Here is a 27,765-nt window from a genome sequence, read left to right as displayed (position 1 = left end):
TTAAGTAAATTCATGACTGTCTTTCCTCTCCAAACAAATTGCTGCTGCTGTTCTTTCCAAATGGCCTCAAGTCACAACTGACAGTTTCTGACTATGATTTCTGCAAGTTTCCCCTTGTGCTTCTCCATCTTCATGCAATGGTAGATAATACAACAGTCTTTCACATTTTCTTTTCCCTTTGTGCTTTGCTTTGTTATATTGTTGCTCTTTCAGTTGTCACCAAACCATTTGTAGCAATCTCTCTCTCCTATCAGTTCCTTCACCATTACTTCCAGAATTCCTTAGTAGTCTATTTGACACACCCATCCCACCTCAATTTCTTCACCTGTATGGCAGCAGTAGACATCCGATTAACCGTTCCGACCTCGTGCCTAGCTATAGGCTTAGGCCAAATCACATTGATTGTAAACTTGTCATTCTGCTCCATACCAACCTATGTTTGTGGCTCCATTTCCTTTTTGGCAGAAAACTTCATATTGCCATCTTACTAAAATTCCTAATTTCTAATTCACCATTGAAACACCTTTCAGTATGTTTGTCACCAGTAGGCATGGTGATTTCAGTATTCGTATGATTTCTCTCCCCTCCCTAACTTTATGTAAACCTGATTTGTTCAAAGACCCTGTGCTGGTTGGCATAAAGTGTCACCACCACTACACGTCCTTTGAAAAGGGAATTTCACGTTTTTGTTAAATACCCATGCTATCATTGCTCTTGTTATGATCAGATGAAGACAGGACAAACTTTTTTTCCCTCTTTCTCTCTCTCTCCTTGTTTGACCACAAGGCTTTTTTGAGTTTTTAAAAAGAATATGATGTCATTCATTCAGTACATACCTGACTGTATAAAAATTTGTTAGAATTAACCCAGGCATGTAATCTTGACTTAAGCTTGTAAGTCATTTGTTCTAGTGCTAAAACCAATTGAGTTAAAAATATTAATGTGCGAATATATCCTCCTACCTATTAACACTTGCAAACACTAACTCTCAAATATGAAAAGAATAAAATTTAGGGTATTGGATGTTAAACTTGGCAAACTAAAGAATGAGGTAAGAAGATAACATCAATGAAGATTGCAAAGAGATTATTTGGTTCTTACAGCTGTTTTTCAGTCATTGTTGGTATATTCCCTGTTCTCCTGGTATCACTGCAGAAGATCTAACATGTTAGTAGAAAATGTGTCTGTTGTAGATCTTTATATTCAGCAAAAGAGTTCAGAACTTGGATAGAATATTGTAGAGGGCGGGAGAGTAGCTTCATCCTCCCTCCAGCTGATAAAATGTGTCTGATCTCTTCCAAACTGTCCCCTCTCCATGTTAAAGAAAAAGAAAATTGCAGCACAGGAACAGGCCTTTTGGCTCTCCAAACCTGCACTGATTCAGACCCTCCATCTAAACCTGTCATCTATTTTCCAAGGATCTGTATCCCTCTGCTCTCTGCCCATTCGTTTATCTGCCCAGATACATCTTAAATGATGTTATCGTGCCCACTTCTACCACCTCCACTGGCAATACGTTGCAGGCACCCATTACCCTCTGTGTAAAGAACTTTCCATGCATACCTCCCTGAAACTTTTCCCTTCACTTGAACTTGTGACCCCTAGTAATTGAGTCCCCCATTGTGGGGGAAAAAGCTTCTTGCTATCCACCCTGTCTATGCTCTCATGATTTTGTAGACCTCTATCAGAGTCCCTCCCTCAATCACTGTCTTTCTAATGAAAATAATCTTAATCTAGGAGAAAACGTGGGTTGCAGATGCTGGAGATCAGAGTCGAAGAGTGTGGTGCTGGAAAAGCACAGCTTGTCAGGCAGTATCTGGGGAGCAGGAGCATAAGCTCTTCTTCAGGAATATTCCTAATCTTCTTAACCCCTCTTCATAACGAGCACCTTCCATACCAGGCAACATCCTGGTGAACCTCCTCCGCACCCTCTCAAAAGCATCCATTTTGGTAATGTGGCGACGAGAACTGTATGTAGTATTCCAAATATGGCCGAGCCAAAGTCCTGTACAACTGTAACATGACCTGCCAACTCTTGTACTCAATATCCCATCTCATTAAGGAAAGCATGCCATATGCCTCCTTGACTACTTATCAACCTGTGTTGCCACCTTCAGGGTACATCTGACACCCAGATCTCTCTCTACATCAATTTTCCCTAGGGCTTTTCCATTCACCATTTACTGTATTATTGGTTATATATTCTCAAACAGTTGATCAGCTAATGTCTGGCCAGCTTCCTCTTTGTTGTGATTGCAGAGATGATTAATGTTACAGCAACAAACTTTTGAATGATCCATCCTGCATCTTGTTGAGTTATAATAAGACTATAATGAGTTATAGTCTGACTCTAGACTATGGTATATTCACATGCCTTTTATCCCACCATTGGTTGAAAAGTGCTTTTCTAGCATCTTGGCTACATTTGTGGAATTGAATTCCAAAACTGAGGAGAAGGTGAGGACTGTAGATGGAGATCCAAGTCAAGTGTTTAGTCCTGGAAAAGTAAAGCTAACACCTTTGATAAGGTAGCATTCCTCCTCCTTTCCACATTTCTCTTAATAGAAGGAAAGGTTTGTCAATATGATGATGCTATTTAAAAGGCAAAATAATGAGTTAGCAACTTTTGAGCACTGGTTATTTTGGAAAATTCATACTTTGTTTGATGCGTCTATCATTTAAAAGGGTTTTTTCGTTATATTAACAGCCATCCCACAGTGACAAAGTAGCAAATCCAAAGGTTTTGAAATGGATGAATGAACTGGTCAAGTTACGCAAGCAGTTAAAAGGTACCGGTCCAATTTAAATTTTGTAATGTATAACATTTGTATGTATTTGTTACTTTGCAAGTTAATATTACTATTATAATATGCAAGCTGGAAATTGAAGGGAAGTCCATTTTGTGAAATTGTGGCTTTTTAGAATTTTAAAAAAACATCTAGAATTAAAACTAGTCACTGTCCATTTTTGTAAAATACGTCCATCTGGTTCACTAATGTCTTTTAGGGAAGGAAAATTGCCACCCTTACCTATCTCTCTTATACTTGACTCCAGAGCAGCAGCAATTTGGTTGACTTTTATCTGCTCTCTCTTAAAGGTCCCCAGCCCACCGAGTTTTCTGATATAATCCTTTTGGTTGCTGAGAATTTCTGTTCTTCACTCTTTCCTCTTCAGGCTGTCTTCACTTTGTTGAGGACACACAGGCTATTTTGCACTCACTACAAAGTCTCTTAGTTATTGATTAAAGGCACAGCTTATAGCAACTGGTAAGGGGAAAATAACCTGCCTTTCTTCTGTTTTAAGTATTTTACTGGAGAAGAAGGTACATCATCTGTTGTTTGCAGCAGCCCAAAGGCTTCTGCTAATATGCACACTCTTGAGCTGTTCAGACATCTAGGAGCCAATTGGCTCGTTGTCAGGCAGATGGTCTTTGTCATCCATAATCTTGTCATCAACCAATCAGCAACCTGCAATCTGCTGTCACCAAATCTTACTTTGTAAGCCTCCTTGGTGCCAACATATCACCAAACAGTCTTTCCCACTTTGAACAAAAAAGCAGAGTAAACACGAGTTACTGAAATCCAGAGTAAACTTTTTTTTAATATAAATTGCAGCAATTCCTTGGTTTTAAAACAGCCCTTTTCCCATTTCAGTCCATAGCCAAAAAATGCAGATAATAAAATTGTGATCTTTACACTGACTTGTAAATTGATGCCTCAACACTGATAACAGTGCTTAAAGTATACTGCTATCACAAATAACTGTCCTTTTGCTGTTATTGAGCTTATACTTTCAGCTAGTGATTGGAGAATTATAATTTAAAGGATAAAATGTTTACTGATGGAAGAAAAATGCTGTCGCTAAGTAGTTCAAGCCAATAACATGAACAGAACAATCTTAGTTTTACTTTCAACTTTTTTAAAACACATGAACCAAAACTGTACATAGTACTCCAGGTACAGCCTCACCTTACATCCTACACACCTGCTACAAGGCTTTCCTATTTTTAAACTCCAAGCCCTTAGCAATAAATATGAAAATTCAATTTGCTGCCTTCATTACTTGCTGTATCTGCACTCTAACTTTAAGTTTTTGCCTTTCATGCAGAATAATACCCAGATCCCTCTGTGTTGCACTTTCTTCGAGTCTCTATTTAAGTAATAGAATCAAAAAGCAGACTTTCTCCTCAAAGTGAGTAACAGAATAGAATTCCTACAGTGTGGAAACAGGCCATTTGGCCCAACAAGTCCAGACTGACCCTCTGAAGAGTAACCCACCCAGACCCGTTCCGCTATCCTCTTCCTCTACATTTAGCCCTGACTAATGCACTTAACCTACACATCCCTGAACATGATGGGCAATTCAACGAGCCTGCACATCTTTGGATTGTGGGAGGAAACTCCTGCGGACACGGGGAGAATGTGCAAACTCCACACAGTCATGCGAGGCTGGCATTGAACTTGGGTCCCTGGCACTGCGAGCCAGCTGTGCTATCCAAACCACTGAGCTACTTTGCTGCCCTGTTGCACTTTGCTGCATTGAACTCTATCTGCTGACTTTTTGTCCATTTGCTTTACCTATCCATGTCCTCTTGCCGATTCCTTGTGTCGTCATCGTGTGCCTTTTCACCTATTTTAGTATTGTCAGCAAATTTGGATACATTACACTGTATCTTCTCTTCCAAATCGTAGGTATAGCTAGTAATTGAAGCCTGAGGACTGTTCTTTGTGGCAGTCCACTAGTTGCATGTTTCCAACCTGTAAAAGATCCATTAATCCCAATTCTCTGTATGTTGATTAATTTTCAATCCATGCTGATAGCTTTCTTATGCAGTAATATTTTATGCAATATCTTATTAAATGTCTTCTGGAAAACCAAATACATCATATCTACTAGTTCCGTTTATCAATTGTGCTGCTTAAATCCTCCAAGAACTGTAATTAATTTGTCAAACATAATTTTCTTTCCACAAAGCTATGTTGACTCTCTTTGTGTTAAGCTTTTTGAAGTAGAAATCAATATAGAAGACACAATTAGTAAGTTTGTGGATGACACCAAAGTTGGTGGTTATATGTACAGCGAAGAAGGTTATCTAAGATTACAAAGAGTGGCAAATGGAATTTAATTTGGATAAAGGTGAGGTATTGCATTTTGGCAAAACAGAACAAGGGCAAGGTTTATACAATTAATGGTATGGCCATGGATAGAACAGAGACCTAGGGGTTCAGGTATATAATTCTTTGAAATTTGCATCACAGGTAGATAGGGTGGTTAAGAAGGCGTTTAGGATGCTTGCCTTCTTTGCTCAGACTTTTGAATAGAAGGATTGGGACATGCTGAGGTTCTACCAGACATTGGTGAGGCCTCTTCTGGAGCATTGTGTGCAGTTCTGGTCGCCCTGCTCTAGGAACAATATTATTAAGCTGGCGAAGATTCAGAAAAGACTTGCCAGGATATTGCTGGGAATGGAGGATTTGAGTGAAAGGAGAGTCGGGGTCTTTTTCCACTGGAGCATAGGAGGTTAAAGGATGACCTTTTATTTATAAAATCATGAGGGGCATAGATAATGTGAAAAGCAAGGGTCCCTGCTAGGGTATGGGATTCAAACCTAGGGAGCATATTATTGAGGTGAGAGGAGAAAAGTTTAAGAAGGATGTGAGGGGCAAACATTTTACACGGTGGTTTGTTGTGGAATGAACTGCCAGAGGAAGTAATTGATGCAGGTACAGTTAAAAGATTTAAATGACATTTGGACAAGTAAATGAATAAGAACGGTTGGAGGGGTAGGGTCCATACACAAGCAAGTGGGACTAGTTTATTTTGGGAACATTGTTGGCTTGGACTAGTTGGAATGAAGGATCTGTTTCCATGCTATATGACTTTAAATGTCCCGCTATTTGTTTCTTAATAATACATTGTGGACGTGTTAGGGCAACTGAGCTGACGGTGTAATGTAGGAGGATGTTTGAATCTGAGTTGAGAGATTCAGATGAGGGTGAAAAAGAGAAAATCAGATATGGACCTTTAAGGTCATGGTCTGAATGTAAACATTAAGTAGAGGGACGGGAAGTATTAAAGACCCATTAATTTTGTCATCTGGAGAACTGAGAGCATGTAATTTGGTGAAATAGCATACTTGTGGATGTGCAAATGTAATTGGATTCTTGCGCTGAGAGGGGTTCTGAAACAAATAGGGAACTTAAAGCATTGTAACAGTAACATGAATGGAAAAAAAGTTAATTATAAAACTGCATAGGATATGATAATTAGTAAAACTTCTCAATCCATCTTCATCTATGATTATGTATGAAAAACCTACATACTATTCTTCTCACTTAGCCTTCAATTGTTAACTTCTTTGTCTTTCCCTTATCTTAAACATCCAGCAGCCATTCCTCCAGAAAATATTCATGCATTGCTTTCCTGCCATGTTTTGAAGCTTCCATTCTGAATGTCCATTTTCTTTGTCCTACCAACCTCGATATAAGTTGTATTCTATATATGTAGCATTTATATGACTTGTCCACTTACCCTCTTTTTTTTTTTTGTTTCTCTCTTTTGCTATTCTGTCCCACTTTCATTGAAATAACTGTTATTTCTAACTCTGTTTTCACCTTTGTAAATTTAATTTACGATTCATCTTGCTGTGAGAGCCACTTTGGACAAAGTTGCATTTATTATTCAAAGTCTAAAATTTTATCAAATCAATATGGTCACATTTACAATACAAAATAATTAAGCTAATGATGTAAGAAGAAGAATCTTGATGACCTACTGGGATTGCAATCCCTATCTCTTCCATGAAATTAATTATTTGATTAAAGTTGTGTTTTAATTAATCAAATTGAAAATTCTTAGTGAACTTGATGCAATAGCTGCTATGAATTGGAACTTGATGCAATTTGAATAATAGCTGCATATATAAACATCCATTTGTGCAATGTATTTTTGTTTCTACTTCCATTGCAGAGGTAAAATATAAAACTTCAGAAAATGATTTGGAAGTTCTACCTGTAATACGACCACGGAGCAATACTCTTCCAAAGAGCTTTGGCTCCTGTTTGGAACATGAACAAAGAGATGAATCGAAAGAAACATTAGAGAAAGAAAAAAAGCCATCTAAGGAAGCAACACTGGAAACTATCTTAAAAAGACTTAAAGAAAAACGAGCCGAGGAAGACTGGCCTGAAGATATTAAGGTACTGTCTAGATAGCAAATGTCATTATGGTAATGACATGTGACTAATACTTCAGAGGCCAAGGCCAAAGCCACTGGTGCAAATTTGATCAAGGCAGCTGATTGAATTTACATTCAATTAATAAATCTGGAATAAAAAGATCATCATCATCATCATGGTGATCATGAAACCGTTGCTCACTGGTGTAAATGTCCATCTCGTTCTTGAGTGGAAGGAAATTTGTTGTCATTTAGCTGGTCTGGCCCAAGCATCACTCCAGACCTAGACACATGATTGAATTATTTGATCTTTGAAAAGACCACTCTATTATATAGAACTGCTATAAAGTCATTGACCTAGGCACAAAAACAATCCTGTTAATCTACCTTAGTAACTCTTGGAGGCTTACGCCAAGACTGGGAAAGCTGTTCTATAGACATAAGTTTGGTTTGGTGAGAAAGAAGTGACCAGTGCCATCCCTGGGTATGTCTTGACCCATTGACAGGACAAACCTACCAGAGTTGATGGCATAGTGATACACAAACGTAAGAGAATTACCTTGAAGTTGCTTAACATTACCTTGCACCTCCATGAAGTCTCATGTATCAAGTCAAACATGGCAAGAAAACCTTCTGCTAATTATTACCCACTGCACCCCTCAGCTGCAGAATCAGTGTGTTTTATACATCACTTGGAAGAAGCACTGAAAGTGGCAAAGGTCTGAGATCTATTCTGGGAGGAGTACTTTAGGTCCATTACCAAGAATGTCTCAATAGCAACCTACTGACAAGATAGCCAAGTCCTATAGGACATTGCTATAGACTGTCTAATAGCCATGTTGGGGGAAATGAGAGATTTCGTCTTTGCAAATCTACCTGTTATAAATAGGAATATTATGTGTTGCCAATGTTATTTCACTTATATTTGGAATTAATCCATCTAATTCACAGGAAATGCGTCAAAATCATTTAACAGCAGAGAAGATAGCCCTTCAGAAGAGCTTGTTATACTTTGAGAGTATTCATGGACATCCGGTAAACTTACTTTTATCTATTTTTAGAAATTATTGATCAAGCATAATTATTGACTTGTTTGAAATCTAAACTTAAATGGTAAGCATTGAATTAATTATTTTATACACTTAAAAATAAAAATCTTTTATCAAGTAAGGAGTGAATTTGATGCAGTTAAGTAAAATATGATAGAGCTGATGGGAGAGTGCAAACCCACTAATGAGTGTTCGTATTGATGTTTGTTCATGTGTGGTAAGTATTTGTATTTTTAATCTGTTAATCCATAAAAATGACTCAGAATTTTGTGTGATGTACAATTATTACCTTTTGAAGAGTGGAAGAGGAAGCATTTTAACATTGACTAATACTGACAAATCTGAAAATGTGTTGCTGGAAAAGCACAGCAGGTCAGGCAGCATCCAAGGAACAGGAGAATCGACGTTTCGGGCATAAGCCCTTCTTCAGGGCATTCCTGAAGAAGGGCTTATGCCCGAAACGTCGATTCTCCTGTTCCTTGGATGCTGCCTGACCTGCTGCACTTTCCAGCAACACATTTTCAGCTCTGATCTCCAGCATCTGCAGTCCTCACTTTCTCCTCTAATACTGACAAATTACAATTAAAAACTTTGGAAGTCAGTCCTCACTTTTTTTTTTAAAAACATGATCCTGGAAGCATCAAAGATTCCCAAAGTGAAGGTAAAATGGTTTGTAAATATTTTCTGAAGTCAAAATCAGGAATTATTGATAGGTAATAGTCTAAAGTTACAGGTAAATGGAAAAAGCCAGAAAACAAATCTGTTTTTTTGAAGTGTAACATCAATGTAATAACTCATTATTCCATGCATTAATTTTTTTGATACAGACATTGAGACAATAAAACTATTTATAAAAGCAGTTCTGTCACTAATTATCCTGTAAGAGAATACATTTATGTCCAGTTTACTATCCTGCTTAGCACTCCATAATTAATGAAACCTGACTAATTTTCCAGGTAACAAGGGAAGAAAAGCAGCTAGTGAAACCATTATATGATCGATATCGCCTTGTGAAACAGATGTTGGCCAAAGCAAGTGCAATACCAGTTATTGTAAGTGTGAAGCTCCCACAAAGTAATCAAATTAACAACATTTTGCATTTTATACAGTTCCTTTAACACAATAATATATCTCCTGGCACGTCATTGCTGCGTAGTCAAACAAAATTTGACAGATGAGCCAGAGAAGAAGACTTTAATACAAGTGACCAAATACTTATTCAAAGAAGTAGACTTTAAAGTGTCTTAAAGGATGTAAATGAGGCAAGAAAGGACTTCCAGAGATTGAGGTATAGACAATGGAGGCATGGTTGTCAGTGCTGGGATGAAAGCAGTGGACAGCAGACCACAGTTGCAGGATTACCAGGCTTGGAGATGTAAAGATGGAGGGGGTTGCAAGGAGGGATGGAAAGAGGTTTTACTATGGATTTGATTGCAAAGATGAAAACTTTAATATGAATATGTTCAGTGCTCGAGACAGAGTGATGCTTGAGTTCAAGGGTAATGGGTCACTGGGATATGGTGACTGATGAGATAGGTAGCTAGAAATTTGGGTGTATTGAAGTTCACAAAATGCAAGAGGTGGAACCACATGTGAGGACAATAATGGAGTGGTCTTGTGTAGAGGTAGCAAATGCGTGAGTGATGGTTTTGACAGTAGATGGACTGAGATAATGAAAGCCATAAGTGATAGTGGATTTGGAAGTAGTCAGTGTGTTAATAATAGTGGAATTATACAATCTGAAGGTTGGTTTGGCATCTGGTAGGAGATTTAAGCAATTCCTATAACTGGTTGTGCGACTGATTGTTGGGCTGAAAAGGACTTGGACTTATGCATCTTCCTTTGCAATACTAGCTCTACCTCACATCCAACACATTCCGTCCTTCCAGTACACTGCCTCAATGTTGTTAGATCATTTGACCTACATACAGACCCAGATGAGTTCCAATTAAAAATCATCTACCTGCCGTCAGACCTTGCACTATTTCAGATTGATCTAGATTGATGTTAACCCGCACTGGAAGGATGGAATGTGTTGGATGTGAGGTAGAGCTCGTATTGCAAAGGAAGATGCATAAGTCCAAGTCCTTTTCAGCCCAACAGTCAATCGCACAGCCAGTTATAGGATTTGCTTCCAGTGTCCTAGGCCTTTCTCACAAACTGATAACGGCAACATTACAGCCTTTGTTTTTGAACTCATTCCAAATTTGGTCGTGGTATTCTCGTACTTTTTGTTTCAACTGTACCTCTCTCACAAGATTATCTCACTCTGGTTAGAAAGGAAAGCTGATTGTCAGCAGATTGTAGTCTGCAAATATAGTTTTTTTGTGGTTGCTTGAGATGGTACAGAATTGCAAATTTGATTAGCTTCACAGTTATACATCAATCTTTGAGGAAGCAAAGGCAGCTTTATCACACATTTGGCATTGTTTAATACAATTTTATTTTGCTAGTATTCTTGTAAATGAGGGAGTGCCACTAGCTCATGATGTCTTATAAAAGTGTGGTCATGGGCAACTGCTTTGTGACTGAAATATTCCTTTATAATTGATTCTTCTAACATCAAACATTTACCTTACAGCTGGCTTCAGCAGTAAGCACAGTTAACCGTCTCTATTAAATGTGAACTATTGAAAATGTAAATGATTGGATGTCCAATTTGTTTTAGTTGAACGGAAAGGAATAGGATTACTTTTCTTTTCAGTGGCCAGTATTGATGCAGAAATTTGTCTGCTTTGTTTGTACTTCCAGCTTTACACATGAGTTTCTTCTTTGCACCTTGGGAATCTAGGCACTGGAACATTCAATTGTTATAAATCCAAAGGGTGCACTTGCAAGTCGATAATTTTCAGTGGTTCAGGCCCCTTCTGTTGCAAATGTTGAGTAAAATTGTTCAGGATTTCAAGTCAGACTGAACCAATGGCTTTAAACTTTTAATGGATCAGGTTTTTTTCTTCTCAGCTCTTCATAAATCCAATACCTTAAGAGATTTCAGTAGTCTGCACTATAGATGCTATATCTATGAAGACAGACACCCATTTCTTTTTTGCTTCCCCCTCAATCCTTCCTATTCTCCCTGTCAAATCTAGGATACGGTATAACTGCAAGAACTTGTTAGCCATCTGGTCTGTGTTATGATTCCCATGGAGACCATTAACCTTTAAAAGAAAGGAATCTCCAAACAATCCTGGCAGCAGGATTTAATTTGCCAGACTTCACTTTTTAACACAGTTACTGTAACATTCAAATTCAAAATCAAGATAAAACTAAGCATGCATTACCAGGCAAGTCACACTTCAATAGGAACGTAGAAGTTGCTCAGGCTTCTTGATAGCATACTTTGTCAAGTTTCCTTGACATTAAGGCAACATTTAATCAAGTCTGATATCAGGAGGTTGTGCAAGTTGGGCAAAATTCTCTGCTGTATGCAATCCTACTTAGCACTAAGTAAAATGGTTATGCTGGTTGGAGGTCAATCATCCAAGACATTACTGCAGGAGTTCTTCAGGCAAATATTTTAGTCCTGACCAACTACTTCATAGATGTTCTTTCTTGTAACAAGGTCTGATGTGGAAAGTGTCCAGTCATCAGGGAACATTGTTCAGTGTTGCTTGCTAAAGTAGCCATTGTCCAGATGCAGCAAGATCGAGACAACATCCAGGTCAATAACATTTTATACCACACAAATGCCAGGCAAGGTTCCTCAAATAAGAGAGAATATAATATTTTTTTTCCTTGAAGTTCAGTGATAATGGCATTGCTGAATTCCCTACTACCTATAATCCAGGGTAGGTGGGGTGGGGAGTTACCATTTGACCAGGAACTGAACTGGACTAGCCATATAAACACTGTAGCTATAAGACCCAAATTACAGACTGGAAATTCTGGAAACTAGTAACTGACCACATGTCTCCCAATGTCTGTTCACCATCCACAAAACAATAAAATGCTCTCCTCATAATAGCTCCAACAGATCTCCAGAAACTCAACACCATCCATTGCAAAGCAGCCTGCATGATTGGCACTCACTTACCACCTTAACATCTGTCCTGTCACTGCCACCACACCATAGTATTTGTGCACACCATCATCTAAAAGTGCATTGCAACAAAGCTCCTTTGGCATCTTTTAAATCCATGACGACTACCATCTTGAAATATGTGAGCAAAAAATGCAAGGAATTACCACCAGTTGCAAGTTCTTCTCCAAGTCATAAACCATCCTGACTTGGAACTACCTTGCTGTTACTTCACTGTTGCTGGTTCAAGCTCTTAGAACTCTCCATGACAGCTCTGTGGATGTACATGCAAATGGATTTTAGTGGTTCGTGAAGGTAGCTTGTCACCATCTTCAGATCAGTTTGCGCGAGTTGGGTGGAGTGAATAAATGCTGGTCTAGCCAGCAACATTCACATCCCAGAAACAAATTTAATAACTCATCTGAAATAATTGATATGACAAAATTATTATTCTCAAGTTTTCAGCATTGTTCCAGGACAGATATAGCAGCATTTGTTGTCTCTGTCTTTCAAAGTCTACATCCAGGAAATGGCATCCTTCATTACTTCCACTCATTGGATTTGGCCCTCACATCACTTTAACTGATGGATTTATTCTGTGGAGGTCCCCAACTGTGGTTAATACTGACTGCAAAGTCTGCCCACCTTGGATCAGGTGCTGATGGCATTTTTTTGAGTTGCTTTTCTCCCAAGCAATCAACAACACTGGTTTCTGTCTCCTGATTCAAAAGCTCCACTCTTTAGAATGCTTAAGTTATTTGCACTGCTTTTAGGTATCAGTCCCTTTTAACCTGTTTGCACATTGCTTCATGAAGTGCTCCAGGGATTTGCTCACTGTTGAACTGCAATTGACCTTTTATAGAGCTCTGCTTGCTTCTCCTGAGCACAAGGAATTTTGTCTATGTTCTGCAACGCAATACAGACTGAAATCCGTCACCTCCAATTCGATCTTTTTCTTGCCCTTTTATTCTCAAACAACTAACATCAGCGAAGACTTGACTCTTTTTCTGAGAAGTTTAGTTTCACTTGGGGTGAAAGGGATATGTCATATACAAGCCTTTTAAAACTGCAGGTTTCCATACACCATCTCAATTAAATTAATAATCAGTTGCCCAGAAGAAAGAAAAGACAGTAGAGACTAGAAAGGTAAATAGCAAGCTATTATTGTAAAGGAATCAAGAATGTTAGCTGAGAAAGGAACATTTGTTTTACTCCTAAACAAGATCAGCAGCAGCATATAAAGCCAATGAAACTACGTTGGATGTGTAGCGCAATGCATTTCAAACAAGTAAGAAAATTGTGTAATACAGTAGTACAAGCACAATAATTATCTCTATTTTCAGTGCTAACTTTCCAGCAGTGACTGAAAGATACCCTATCTCTATTCCTCCAATCCTTACGTGTTACACCGGGTGACAATGCTGTCATTTTAAAAAGGTTATTTTGTTCTGTGTTTTTATTTTGAAGAGATGCCGAAGTGGCTATGGGAGATGAACCTAAGTCAACAATCAGAAGTGATCTTTAGGTTTTTAAAACTGTTGCAACAATGGAAAGGTAGTGGCCAGTTCTCTCAGATCAGGTTTTCTCAATGTCTTGTGAATCAATTTTCCTCCATTCTGGAATTGGTAATCTGACATTTTGTGTTAATTGGAGATCTGCAGGAATAAAAACAGTTTGAATTCTTGTCACCTTTACTTACAGTTTCGTAACATACAATTTCTGAACACATGATTCATTAAGTTTTGGAGATGTTATCAAAGTCAAGTGGAATCAGTTTTCTGAATTATAATCTCAAAATGACAAGGAGAGAACTGCCACTAGGCCCATTCTTACTATCGAGTCTTCAACAAGGCAGGATAACAATGATCTTTTTCACCAATTTCTTCCAGGGCTCTCCATCAACCAAACGCCGTGGCCAGACATTACAGCCAATCATTGAAGGTGAAACTGCTCACTTCTTTGAAGAAGTAAAAGTAAGGTTTCATTTGTATTTCTAATATTTCAAGCTACTTTTGGTTGAATGGCAGTTTATGAAATCTCATTGAACATTTTATTGTTAGTTCTATAATACCTATTAAAGTTCAGTTTAAAAGTGTTTGAAGAAACAATTATATACCAAGTTACGAAAATAAATTACATGTTTGTTATTTAATTCTTGTTTAGAAATACTGCTAGTTGGTGTAACTAGTAGTTGAATTGGAGGTTGTTAATAAACTGTAAATGCAGTATGGTGTAATACTAAATAAGAACAGATTATTCACAGTAGTGCTTTCATGTCTGGTCTACATAATACAACAAAGATGACTGGGATGTATGCTTTTGCCAGAAATTTCTTCTATTCTAGGCCTCGACATCTGTAATATTTTGTGGGGAACAGCACAGATGTTACTTGAGGCTGAAGTCAGAACCTCAACTGACAGGTGTTTCCAAACAAAAGAACATAAATCCAGTAGTAGCTGTTATTCCATGTGATGCTTACTCATGGCTCCAAATGTGTCAAACACTTGTCCTGTCCGTTAAATGCTTTTGTTTTGGCATTTCTTAGTGGTTGATGTGATCTTGAATCCATCATTTCTTTCAGGCAGACTACCAAACTGAAAGAATTGGAATTTGGTTCCTGAAATCTTGGGAATAAAAGTTATTCCATGTTTGTTCTTTCTTTCCCACCTCTCCACCATCACCCACTGCCCAGCTGAACAAAAGAACACAAATTCATTTTATTGTGGAAGGAGTTGTTAAAAGGAAGTTGCTGCTCACTTGCTTTGACCAATTAACTTCCATTGTTATTTACAGGAGCTCATTGATTATTATCATATATTGCTCATCATTACAGGAGCAGTGTAGCAAAAAGATTGATCTTGTGGCTTATTGCTATCCTTGTTATTATCTTAGTCATGAAATAAATGTGTTATGTGACTGACCTAAATCTTTAGAAATTTAATGTGAATTTAACAGTATTTTATTCATGGACATTGATCATACAGTACAGGCTTGCAGCTTTCTTTGTTTTTGTTTTTTAGGAAGAGGAGGAGGATGAGGATGACTGTAATGTAACAGCTGACTTCACCCTTACCCTAAGGCCAGACTTACATGCTAGGAACTTCTTAGATCAGTTGGATAATGATCACAATACAATTGCATCAACTGTAAAAGAGACTTCAGTAAGGCTGAGTCTTGACTTAGGGGTATCAAGCATGCATGCTGCATCAATGTAAGTATAATTGAAATATTTGAGCATCAAGTCTTTTTTTGTCTTTAGTTGTTGAGAGAGGAGAGAATGAATTCGTCTTGTACCAAAAGTCTTAATGAGAAAGAAACATTCTTCTGAATTTAAATGTAATTTTTCTGTGATCCTCTAGGCAAACTGACGGATTTATTTAATATTATACCAGTACACATTGTTGTTGATTCAAAATAAAAGCACCATCTTAATTCATGCCGAATTTTCTTTTGTACTATTTTAATTAAATGGATGCAGTCTAGAACCCTATTTCATTCACAAGTACCTTTAAAGCAATGCTCGTGAACCTTTTAAAGAGTTTGAACTGTAATATCTTGGTGTCTCTCTCATCAGTTGTTTCAGATTTGTGACCCTGTAGTGCCATTTTTCTTAGTATTAGCCCTGCCCATGTGTATTTATTCAACTTTCCTAAAGTTGAGTACCGTTTGCCAAGTGTGGGCCCATATTCAGTCCATACCTATATCTACTTGAATTCGTTTTATCTCTTCCAGTCCTAACATTCTCTTAATATTCTTTTTTTTTTAGCCTGGGTGGGTTGCAAAGTTTTTGAGTTGTTTTTCTCTGTATGGATCGCTTAGGTTTTAAAAGTCCAGAACTGAACTTGCTCATCTCATTGTTTAATAATTTGCTTCCACCTATACTACTGCTTCTGATGTTTGTATTCATGGTTTTATCACCTTTTCACATGGGTTTAATTCACACTGGCCTCCCTCCATACACTCCATAAATTTATTAAACGTTTAGATGTTGTATATTATTCCGCAAATAACAAATTTGACTTTACAGATCTGTAATAGTTGACTGTTTTCAAAGCATTGAATTTCTCACTTGCGTTTTCATCTTGTCCCACCCTGTTTCTAAACTCACATTACTTACAAGCATGTCATTCCTCTGCCTACAGTCTTTTTATCAGTGGTGCTAGAGTGCCACTATTTGCACGAGAATGTAATTACAATGCAATATGATCACAAAGACTATCGTTGTTATAAATGCTGAAATAAATATTTATTATAAACTCGACCAACAAGTGTGACTAAAACATAGAAATAAAATTGTGTGTGGGAAGTCTGTGTTGATTGAAGGTCTTCAGTATGATTTTATCCTTACATTTGTTCTAGATAGTGCATACTTCACGCTTGTTCCATTTGTCCCTTCATTGCACTCACTGTTGTTGCTTCCATCCCCTCCCAGAAAGAGAAGCAAAGTTGTTATGGTGTTATGTCTGATATGGAATTTACTCTGGTTTCCTATCAGATTTCAATTTTGAAAACTAAAATTTTAAACCACTAATACTTAAAAATCCAAAAATAAATGTGTCTGAGAGGGAGCGTGCCAAGGCCAGAAGTTTCATTTTATACATACTGTGACCTTCCTGTGGACTTGATGTGCTGTTTTTGTGAGTTTGTACACCAGATGACTTGAGTATCATTACTTGAAACTGAGATTGAATTCAAATTATTAGAGGGCTGTCTCCGTTTTAGCAGTATTTGGCAAGCTGTTTATGGAAAATGATTAAACATGCCCAATTATCTACTGTGTTTATAATCATTTTCATTTTACATTCTGTGCTTTTACACTGCCATTGTCAAGGTTATGCTCTATTTGGTGCTGAAATTAATTAAGCATATTTTAATCCTGTGGAATACTCCAAGACTCTTGCAGTCCCTTATTCCAATTGAAAAATTGTAATTTCTATTTTGAATAATAAATCATCAGATGAACATTGAATGAAGTTCTTAGAGTAATTTTATCTTATCACCTATATAAGTAAAATTAATGTATTGGACTGGATTTTCTGAGGAATGGCAATCACCAATTGCTAGTGCATTCCAACTTTTTACTGTTAAAATAGAGCTCTGCCATTCTGGCAGGTGATTCTGATCATGGCTTCTTCAGAAAATGAAGTGTACTTTAAATCTAGCTATATCCTCCTAATGCAAAATAGTTGGGGTAAGGCAAACCCTGTAAACCATGTCCCCTATTCATGGCAGTAATTGCCAGAATCTGTGGGTTTTAAAAAAAAATTCCAGTAATGCAGCCAGTTTCACGTCTCCTGTGAAAGATTAATTACATAAGACAGGTGCAAGGTTATGGTGCCAGATGGTAGTGCCAGATAAGTTGTGGAGTATTTAGGGGTAGATTGAAATGCATATCTGATACATTGGTAGAGGGGGTTCGTGGGCAAGTTGTAGTGGATCTGGCATAAAAGAGAGAATGTTGTCAGGGAAGTGAATCTGGATGGTTAATCCAGAGGATTAGTAAGTGTTGGGTCCCTGGGGAGATGTTCAGGTCCTGCAGGGGCAGGGGGAGGAGGAGGAGGAGTGGTGGTGGTGGTGTTGGTGTTAAGTTCTGAATGCATTAATGGAGGTGGTAGATTCTTGGGATCAATTTAGTTTTAACTCCAGGGTAATGATTAAGTATTTAATCTTCAAACTTATCCTGAATTTGCTACTTCGGGGATTCCACAGGGTCTTGTCATGCAACTCCCACCTACACTGCAGAAACAATATCTGACAATCAGAAAATTGAGGTCCTAGTTCTTTCCACAGGAGCAGTGGACTACATTGAAACAGTGAACCAAAGGGGTAGAGTTTCTACTCTACTTCTTGGCACAGTTCATGCAGTCGGTGCAAACTTTGCAAGTTTTATGTTGAATTTAGTTCAGCATAATTTAGTTGCTTGTTTTAGAATATGTCATTCTTGAAGAGTGTCCTCCCCACAAAATGGACACACTTCCACAATGAATCAATCATTAAGTTTCTGCAAATTTTACTCTTTTTTTTGTTGCTTTAACCGCTAAAATTTGTACAGATTCTTCTGGTTGCAGGTATACATGCATAAGTTGAAAACATTTGAATGATTTTTCATAACTAAAAGAGTGATTGCTGATCTGTGGTCTATAGCGAAAATTATTCTCTCTTTTTGGACCATGTTCAGTAATTTTAAAGTTTGATTACTCCAAGTGAACAAGATGCTAACTGCCATGCTTGCTTTTTGTGATTAAAAACTATTTTTGGCTGCATCAACCAGGCTGCACCAGAGTACAACTCAACATATCAATTTTTTAAGGGGGTAAAAACAATGACTGCAGATGCTGGAAAGCAAATACTGGATTAGTGGTGCTGGAAGAGCACAGCAGTTCAGGCAGCATCCAACGAGCAGCGAAATCGGCGTTTCGGGCAAAAGCCCTTCATCCTGATGAAGGGCTTTTGCCCGAAACGTCGATTTCGCTGCTCGTTGGATGCTGCCTGAACTGCTGTGCTCTTCCAGCACCACTAATCCCATATATTAATTTTTTAAGCCAATCTTTTTTTTTTTACAAATTACCCTGCTTGTATTTCGCATTTGATTGTATGCAAGAAGTTTGAGGGAAAATAAACACTGCTCAAAATGGCTGCATTTTTTGACACTGTCTGGATCACTAAATGCACCCAAAGTGGAAACTCAATGCCAATATTAATGTCATTTTGTGTCTCTATCAAAAAATAAATGTATATGAACCAGGTATGTATTTTTAAATTGCTTAATTTATTATTTGGGAGGCTGGCTGGCATATTCAGCTATTATTGGTATTTGAGCATGTCTTTTCATATAGCTTCCTACAGTTAATTACACATTTTTAAGTTTATTGTTTTTGGTTGTTTTAGGCCAGAACTGCTTGAACAACTATGGAAAGCAAGAGATGACAGAAAGAAATTACGTAAGACACTGCGTGAGTTTGAAGAAAAGTTCTATAAAAAAAATGGAAGGTTTGTTTGCGTTATTTTTTTTAATTGGAAGAACATGCATTGAGAAAAAGCTTTTTATTCACCCATTCACGCCACCCCACCTTTTCCTTGCTCTCACTCCCCACTACATGTTAATATTCTACACCTGATTGTAGCATAGCATGGCTTTGAATATGGTGGATAGTCCATGTACTGTATTAGCTTTCTCATCAGTGTTTGGTTTAGAGTATAAAGTTTTCAGTATAAAATGACTTTTAGCACACTAATTTGCACATGCCTTAGTTCACTTCAGTATGCAATGTAGATTTGGACCAGTCATACAGATAAAGTAAGATTTTATACATAAATTAGTTTGTTATCTGAATGAACATTTTAGAATGTTTTATAGCATGTATGTTAAGATATTTGGAATAGAGTTTAACTTATGAGCACAAATTGTAAATTAATTGTCACTAATAAATAATTGTAACTCGCATTTCAATTTTGAATCTCATGTGCTTGAATATTCTAGGAATGTACAGAAAGAAGATCGTACTCCAATGATTGAAGAGTACAGAGAATATAAACGCATAAAAGCCAGAGTCAGGCTTTTGGAAGTTCTTATTAGCAAGCAAGATACAGCAAAATCACTCTAAGTTGGTTTGATGTTGATCAGTACTACCTTAACCGTGAGCAATGTGTTGAACACTTTATCAATGGAACTGGTGCTTACCTCTTTTGTAACATAACCCTTGCCTAAAGCCAATCCGTGCACTTACTCTGGTGCTTGTTACATGGTAATGAGCAAAGGGTATTGTTATATCTCAAGATTGCTATGAACAGTAGATGGCTCCAGAGTAACTAAATCTGTACTGACTAATGCTTCGTCAGGTTGATACATCTTGTTCTGGAATTGACAGTAATAATATATTTACTGTGGGTACTTAAATGTTTTTTTGAATTATCTGTTCATGAAATAGTGTATAATACAGAATCATTTATCTATCCATTATCCATGAAGACTGATTACAAACTGCAGATTGATAGATTTATTTCATTTTCATCTGCGCTTGCTGTATTAAAAAGCTAGAAAACGCTTAATGTTTTTTCAGTTCCAGAACTAAATTTTCAGTTTGAATTTCAGTTTTCTAAAGGATTTGTCACAAAGTTGCTACTCTGTTCAGAGCAGAAAGGCAGAGTAGTGATTTTCAGTAGATTTCCTCTTAAACTATCAAAGTGGGCAGAGTCTGAGCCAGAAAGTTGAGGTATTACACCTATTACACTTGCTGTAGATAATAGATTGAAGTTGTTTGATACTGTAGTTTGCTGTCCACAATGGTACAGAAAGCACTAATATACAGTAAATGTTTAATGAATTGCTGTTACTTTTACTAAGTGTATTAACATTGAGATTTGTTCTGCAAAGTGAAATATTTGGCAGCATTTGATTAATGAATGTTTTAATGCAAAATACCTGCTTTCAGTATAACTTCCTGTGCCACTTTTTACTGATGAAAACTGCTCTACAGCAGAACAAAGTGTAAGGTTTATTGTGCAGTGATCTTGTTTTTCTTAAAGAAACACTTTTGGAAACAATATGACAACTTTTTGAGTCTCCTTGTCATTCAAAGAAGTAAGATGGGTGTTGCTTTATAATGCTATTTGTAACTGTGATATCATTGCATGCATCTACTGTATCTGTGTAATTTAAGCAGCTATGTTTTTTGCATGATTTTAATAAGTAGTACTTTCAAAGCCTCTGAATGTAAACAGCACAAGGACCCTTTTATTGAAAGCAGAAATTTAAGATTGACTACAATGGTGCTTCTTAGAAAATATCTATTGAAAGATATTGTGTACATTTTTGTACATGATTGGGTTCTGTCTTTGTGTAACAAAAGAAACAGCAAAATGGTTAGGCACTGTAGTATGTTGAATATTCACTGTTGAAAAATTACAATATTACTGCATTTAAGTATGAAGACTTTAATAAATGCATGGTCTCAGCACTTTGAAGTGTTTTCTTGTGTGCATCTGTGTATGTGATGCGTTTTGATAGCAATGTATCATTTCCACACTTCAGTTTTAATCTGATATTTTTAAACCTGTTTTTAATCTGTATATTTCACAATGTTGAAATTTTTAAACCAGTTTTATCTATTCTTGCATAGTGATAACTTGCTTGATTCACAGTTAGAAATTGCTTAAGAATTTTAAGGATGAATTAAATTTTACTGGAGTACGTAGGGAAAAATGATCATAAGGCATTAACATTTAAAATTTGATCTCTGGAATAACATTCTGAAACGTTAGACATTTAAAGCAGTTTTTATTGCTTGGAATAAACAAATTTCATGTAACGAAACCCTGGATGGCAAGAACTTCATAATGTGCCATTGTTTTTGGCAACCTGGAACTTTTGGTTTTGTGTTATGATGAACTGTGGAATTTACCACAGTGCATGTTACATGTCAATTATTTATTTTGAAGTTTAATATATCAATTAGTTTTCCTAATATGTTTGCTGTGTCATTTACTTTTACTTTTAATAAAGTGTTTCCCATGTTAGTCTGGCATTTACTTGAATGGAGTTTATTAGAAAAAAATAGTGGTAGCTACACATCCAAATATAGCATATACTAGCAACGTTTGTCCTAATGGCAAACATATATTTTCAAGTTATGCTAATGTGTTTTGTGCATAGATCATAGACTGGATGTTACCATATTAATGAAAGCTCGGTAATGCAGATTTCATTTTACTGGAAATGTTTTCTTTATTTGTTTAGTTCAGTTTGTCAGTAATTTCTCAACTAAGTGGCATGCACAAAGCATTCAACTAATCATCAGAAATTTTTAAAATGCAGTTTGCACATCATATTTGTGGCTGAAATATGATACTTCAGAAGTGAAGTGCCGTAGTGTGATTTGGAATTTATTGACCTTGCACTCAGTGTCAAAATCTACAATTAGACCTGCATTTCTAGTTGCCCTGAACCATGCTTGTCCAACTAATCAATGTGCCAAATAAAATTTTCCCAATGTGCATAGTGACTCATCATTTCTGCATTATCTATGCTGTACTCCACTTGGGAAAATAGGGATAGAGTGAGAAAGTAAAGTTGTTATAGAGATCCATCCATCGTTATATTAAAGGGCCATGTAATGCACTCCTGTTCATTTTTGATACGACCTTAAACTAGAATTACCAGGTGAATGAGCACTGAAGGCAATTAAGTGGAGCCACAGAAAATGGGGGAGATACTAAATGAATATTTTGCATCAGTATTTACTGTGGAAAAGGATATGGAAGATATAGACTGTAGGGAAATAGATGGTGACATCTTGCAAAATGTCCAGATTACAGAGGAGGAAATGCTGGATGTCTTGAAACGGTTAAAGGTGGATAAATCCCCAGGACCTGATCAGGTATACCTGAGAACTCTGTGGGAAGCTAGAGAAGTGATTACTGGGCCTCTTGCTGAGATATTTGTATCATCGATAGTCACAGGTGAGGTGCCGGAAGACTGAAGGTTGGCAAACGTGGTGCCACTGTTTAAGAAGGGCGTTAAAAACAAGGAGGGAACTATAGACCGGTGAGCCTGACCTCTGTTGTGGGCAAGTTGTTGGAGGGAATCGTGAGGGACAGGATGTACATGTATTTGGAAAGGCAAGGACTGATTTGGGATAGTCAACATGACTTTGTGCGTGGGAAATCATATCTCACAAACTTGATTGAGTTTTTTGAAGAATTAACAAAGAAGATTGATGAGGGCAGAGCAGTAGATGTGATCCATATGGACTTCAGTAAGGTGTTCGACAAGTTTCCCCATGGGAGACTGATTAGCAAGGTTAGATCTCATGGAATAAAGGGAGAAGTATCCATTCGGATACAGAACTGGCTCAAAGGTAGAAGACAGGGTGGTGGTGAAGGGTTTTTTTTCAGACTGAAGGCCTGTGACCAGTGGAGTGCCACAAGGTTCGGTGCTGGGCCCTCTACTTTTGGTCATTTACATAAATGATTTGGATGCGAGCATAAGAGGTACAGGTAGTAAGTTTGCAGATGACACCAAAATTGGAGGTGTAGCGGACAGCGAAGAGGGTTACCTCAGATTACAACAGGATCTGGACCAGATGGGTCAATGGGCTGAGGCGTGGCAGATGGAGTTTAATTCAGATAAATGCGAGGTGCTGCATTTTGGGAAAGCAAATCTTAGCAGGACTTTTACACTTAATGGTAAGGTCCTAGGGAGTGTTCCTGAACAAAGACCGTGGAGTGCAGGTTCATGGCTCCTTGAAAGTGGAGTCGCAGGTAGATAGGATCGTGAAGAAGGTGTTTGGTATGTTTTCCTTTATTAGTCAGAGTATTGAGTACAGGAATTGGGAGGTCATGTTGCGGCTGTACAGGATATTGGTTAGGCCACTGTTGGAATATTGCGTGCAATTCTGGTCTCCTTCCTATCGGAAAGATGTTGTTAAACTTGAAAGGGTTCAGAAAAGATTTACAAGGATGTTGACAGGGTTGGAGGATCTGAGCTACAGGGAGAGGCTGAACAGGCTGGGGTTGTTTTCTGGAGCATCGGAGGCTGAGGGGTGACTTTACAGAGATTTACAAAACTATGAGGGGCATGGATAGAATAAATAGACAAAGTCTTTTCCCTGGAGTTGGGGAGTCCAGAACTAGAGGGCATAGGTTTAGGGTGAAAGGGGAAAGATATAAAAGAGATCTAAGGGGCAACTTTTTCATGCAGAGGGCAGTACGTGTATGGAATAAGCTGCCAGAGGAAGTGGTGGAAGCTAGTCCAATTGCAACATATTAAGAGGCATTTGGATGGGTATATGAATAGGTTTGGAGGGATATGAGCCAGGTGCTGGCAGATGGGACTAGATTGGGTTGGAATATCTGGTCGGCATGGATGGGTTGGACAGAAGGGTCTTTTCCATGCTGTACATCTCTATAACTCTTACGTGAGGGGTGATCAGCTAGTTACATAGCAGATACATACCTGACATAATCTTTGGGGAAATGGCTACTGATATATAAATAAATCTGTCATGAACTCAACGATCAGATAAATTAGAATCTGCCATGTATGAATCAAGCAAGCTCTTGGTGAAATATTGTGAAAATATAGTTATGGGATTGAGATAACTGATGTAGGTGTTCCCTGCTTGTGTATTTTTTTTTCTCTGCAACAGTTCCAAGGATGGACTTTAAAGTTTTTTTCCCATACCTTTTTGGTTCTTCATCAATCATCTCACACCCCTGTTGAGTCAAACCAGAATATTGCCTGTTGTTATATGCATGACTTTTTCATAAAGCCTAATTTTTGTGATGGATGTTCAGCTTGATTGAGTGGGTTTAGACTGCAGGAGTTGTATGGAGATTCTTAAAGTAAGAGTAAAGAGCAGACTTCCATTAATGAATCTTGTAGCAGTTGAACCTTCTACATCCTAGAGGTAAGTGTTAGCAGGAATCTGTAAGCAATTTTGTATAAATAAAAGTTAATGTTAACAAAATAATTCTAGAGATGCTTTGAGTCGGGCGAGATTTAGAGACAGGGATGTGGCAGACTCTGTTAGGGGATGAGGAGAAACAACATCTAGGACAAGATTAATTGTTCCCTGACTGAATGACATTAACAACATTAACCCATGATTTCTTAATGTTTGTATGAAGCAAGATTGGACTTTTGCTAATGAGATATTTACATGACCAAAAAGCAGTAAAGAAATACTCAGTATTTATGTCGAACTGGAATGATGCTCTCCTTGCATCACTTGAATAAAATGATCATAAACCTTTACTGGGTCTCCAGTGGTTGATTATAAGATGATATTTATTGACTGGGCATAGTGCTTACGGCACCAAAAAAGACTCGGCAGACTGAATGGGTCATCTTAATGACACACAAGTTTTGAGCTTTTTGAACTTGGGAAAAATTACCCCTAGTGGCTAGTTTTAATCAGTAGAAATAATTGTATTTACCAGCTCAGTTAACTGGAAATTAATTTAAAGTTAATTGTTAATTATTGGAATCCTGTCCGTGCATACATCTGGGTTGGAGAGAAAGTCACTGCGGTTGTGCTCTTATTTAAGGTAATACATTTTTTTTCCAAAAATAACATTGATTTGCATTGCCTATATCATGAAAAACAAACAATGTTCACATTTATTGTCCACCACTATTTGGCCATGGGAAGGCAGTGCTAGGCCAAATTTCTACAGGACCGACCAACTCCCACAGCTATCTAGACGACACCTCCTCCCACCCTGCCCCCTGTAAAAACGCCATCCCATATTCCCAATTCCTTCGTCTCCGCCGCATCTGCTACCAGGAGGACCAGTTCCAAAACCGTACAACCCAGATGGCCTCCTTCTTCAAGGACTGCAATTTCCCCCCAGACGTGATTGTTGATGCTCTCCACCGCATCTCCTCCACTTCCCCCTCCTCCGCCCTTGAGCCCCGCCCCTCCAATCACCATCAGGACAGAACTCCACTGGTCCTCACCTACCAACCTCCAGATACATCATATCATCCGTCGTCATTTCCGCCACCTCCAAACGGACCCCACCACCAGGGATATATTTCCCTCCCCTATCGGCATTCTGAAAAGACCACTCCCTCCGTGACTCCCTTGTCAGGTCCATACCCCCACCAACCCAACCTCCACTCCCGGCACCTTCCCCTACAAAATTTGCGCACACACCTCCCCCCTTACTTCCCTCCAAGGCCCCAAGGGATCCTTTCATATCCGCCACAAATTCACCTGCACCTCCACAAACATTTATTGCATCTGCTGCACCCAATGTGGCCTCCTCTATATTGGGGAGCCAGGCCGCCTACTTGCGGAACGTTTCAGAGAACACCTCTGGTACCCCTGGACCAACCAACCCAACCACCCCGTAGCTCAATGCTTCAACTCTCCCTCCCACTCCACCAAGGACATGCAGGTCCTTGGACTCCTCCATCGCCAGACCACAGCAACACGACAGCTGGAGGAAGAGTGCCTCATCTTCTGCCTAGGAACCCTCCAACCACAAGGGATGAACTCATTTCTCCAGTTTCCTCATTCCCCTCCCCCGACCTTGTCTCAGTCCCAACTCTCGAACTCAGCACCACCTTCCTAACCTGCGATCTTTTTCCTGACCTCTTCGCCCCCACCCCACCCCCACTCGGGCCTATCACCCTCACCTTAACCTCCTTCCACCTTATCGCATTTCCAACGCCCCTCCCCCAAGTCCCTCCTCCCTACCTTTTATCTTAGCCTGCTTGGCACACTTTCCTCATTCCTGAAGAAGGGCTCATGCCCGAAACGTCGATTCTTTTGCTCCTTGGATGCTGCCTGACCTGCACTTTTCCAGCAACACATTTTCAGCAATCATCATAGCGCTACCAAACTATATGTAGCCTACCAGTCTGAAAACTCACATTGTTTCTATTTAATCAGGGCTCAATTCATATCAATATATTCCCATCCCTATGAGCCTGAAATATGTGCAATAACCTTTTCTGTGCATCTTATGGAAATTCCAAATATAATACCCACCTTCTCTAACCTTCTAAAACATTCTAATAGACTTGTTGAGCACACTTTCCTCTCATAAATTTGTTGTTCACTCTGCCTAATCCATATTTTATGTGCCATGTTACCACATTCCTAATAATAGAATCCAGCATTTTCTCTACTGCTGATGTCAGGTTAATTAGCTTGTCGTCGCTATTTTTTTCTCTCCCCTCACTTTATTTGAATGGAGTTTATGTTTGATCCTTTCTAATCTAGCTGGCCTAGAATCTGTGGAATTCTCAAAATCATTGCATCAAACCATCAAAGTTGACCATCTTTGTTTCCTGCACTCCCACAAACCCAATCTGTCAACCTGAATGGTAAGGCCCAGGTACCCCAGTATTTGGCCTCCAGTTTGTAGGAGAGCACAACTGGAGAAAAGGACAATACCTGTGTGAGACAGACCCTCTGTCATGTGAGGAAAGGGTGCTGGATTAAGAGATAGGAGCAGCAAGAATACAGGATATGTGATTTGGGATCAGGGAAGACATTACATAGGCAAAGAGCCTGTCATAATCAGATTTGAGGTGATGCCCAGAATTTGTGTGTTCTTGTGATTTGGGAAGTACACTCTTCCATCCACCTGTTCATGTTTTTTTTTAAAAACAAACTTTTTGCCTTGTTGGTTGCCATGCGATTTGGCCTGAGGTAGGACTTGGCTTTCTGGCTGGCTTCTTATTGGAAAAATGTAAGTGGATTGATGTATATTTCTGTTTTGGAAAATGATATTAACTTTATGACCACTACCAAGATAATGGATGACAGTCTTCGCCACAAATTTCTAGTTTATAATGAGCTTCCTGTACACCACATTGGACAATTTAGTGCCTGAAAAATGGGATAACTGCCACTGAATATCTAGTCTAATAATTTGGAAATAATTATTATTACTAGTTTGCTTATGTTAAAGTGATGGTGAGCTAATATTCGCATTGTTTATTTTATCCAAATATGTAAATGTATTGCAGATCCAAAAGTTACTTTACAGATCATTTTTCTTATGAA

The 27,765-nt window shown here is 38.2% G+C and overlaps 1 protein-coding gene across 3 annotated transcripts in view; it reads left to right on the top strand.

Annotated features, from left to right (window-relative positions):
* Window positions 1-21,201, top strand: part of fam13b (family with sequence similarity 13 member B) — a 107,975-nt gene extending 86,774 nt beyond the window's left edge. For all 3 annotated transcript variants that reach the window (XM_072590754.1, XM_072590752.1, XM_072590753.1), the window contains 8 exons: window positions 2,708-2,789; window positions 6,970-7,199; window positions 8,129-8,212; window positions 9,183-9,278; window positions 14,134-14,217; window positions 15,265-15,455; window positions 19,133-19,234; window positions 19,725-21,201. In XM_072590754.1, the coding sequence (XP_072446855.1) occupies window positions 2,708-2,789; window positions 6,970-7,199; window positions 8,129-8,212; window positions 9,183-9,278; window positions 14,134-14,217; window positions 15,265-15,455; window positions 19,133-19,234; window positions 19,725-19,848 (993 nt within the window). In that variant the 3' untranslated portion in view covers window positions 19,849-21,201. The remainder of the gene's footprint in view (window positions 1-2,707; window positions 2,790-6,969; window positions 7,200-8,128; window positions 8,213-9,182; window positions 9,279-14,133; window positions 14,218-15,264; window positions 15,456-19,132; window positions 19,235-19,724) is intronic.
* Window positions 21,202-27,765: the final 6,564 nt, after the last annotated feature.

Source organism: Chiloscyllium punctatum, chromosome 20 (assembly GCF_047496795.1).
Source record: "Chiloscyllium punctatum isolate Juve2018m chromosome 20, sChiPun1.3, whole genome shotgun sequence".
NCBI lineage: Eukaryota > Metazoa > Chordata > Chondrichthyes > Orectolobiformes > Hemiscylliidae > Chiloscyllium > Chiloscyllium punctatum.
The sequence above is the reverse complement of the archived record's forward strand: the minus strand, read 5'-3'. Positions and strand labels throughout refer to the sequence as shown.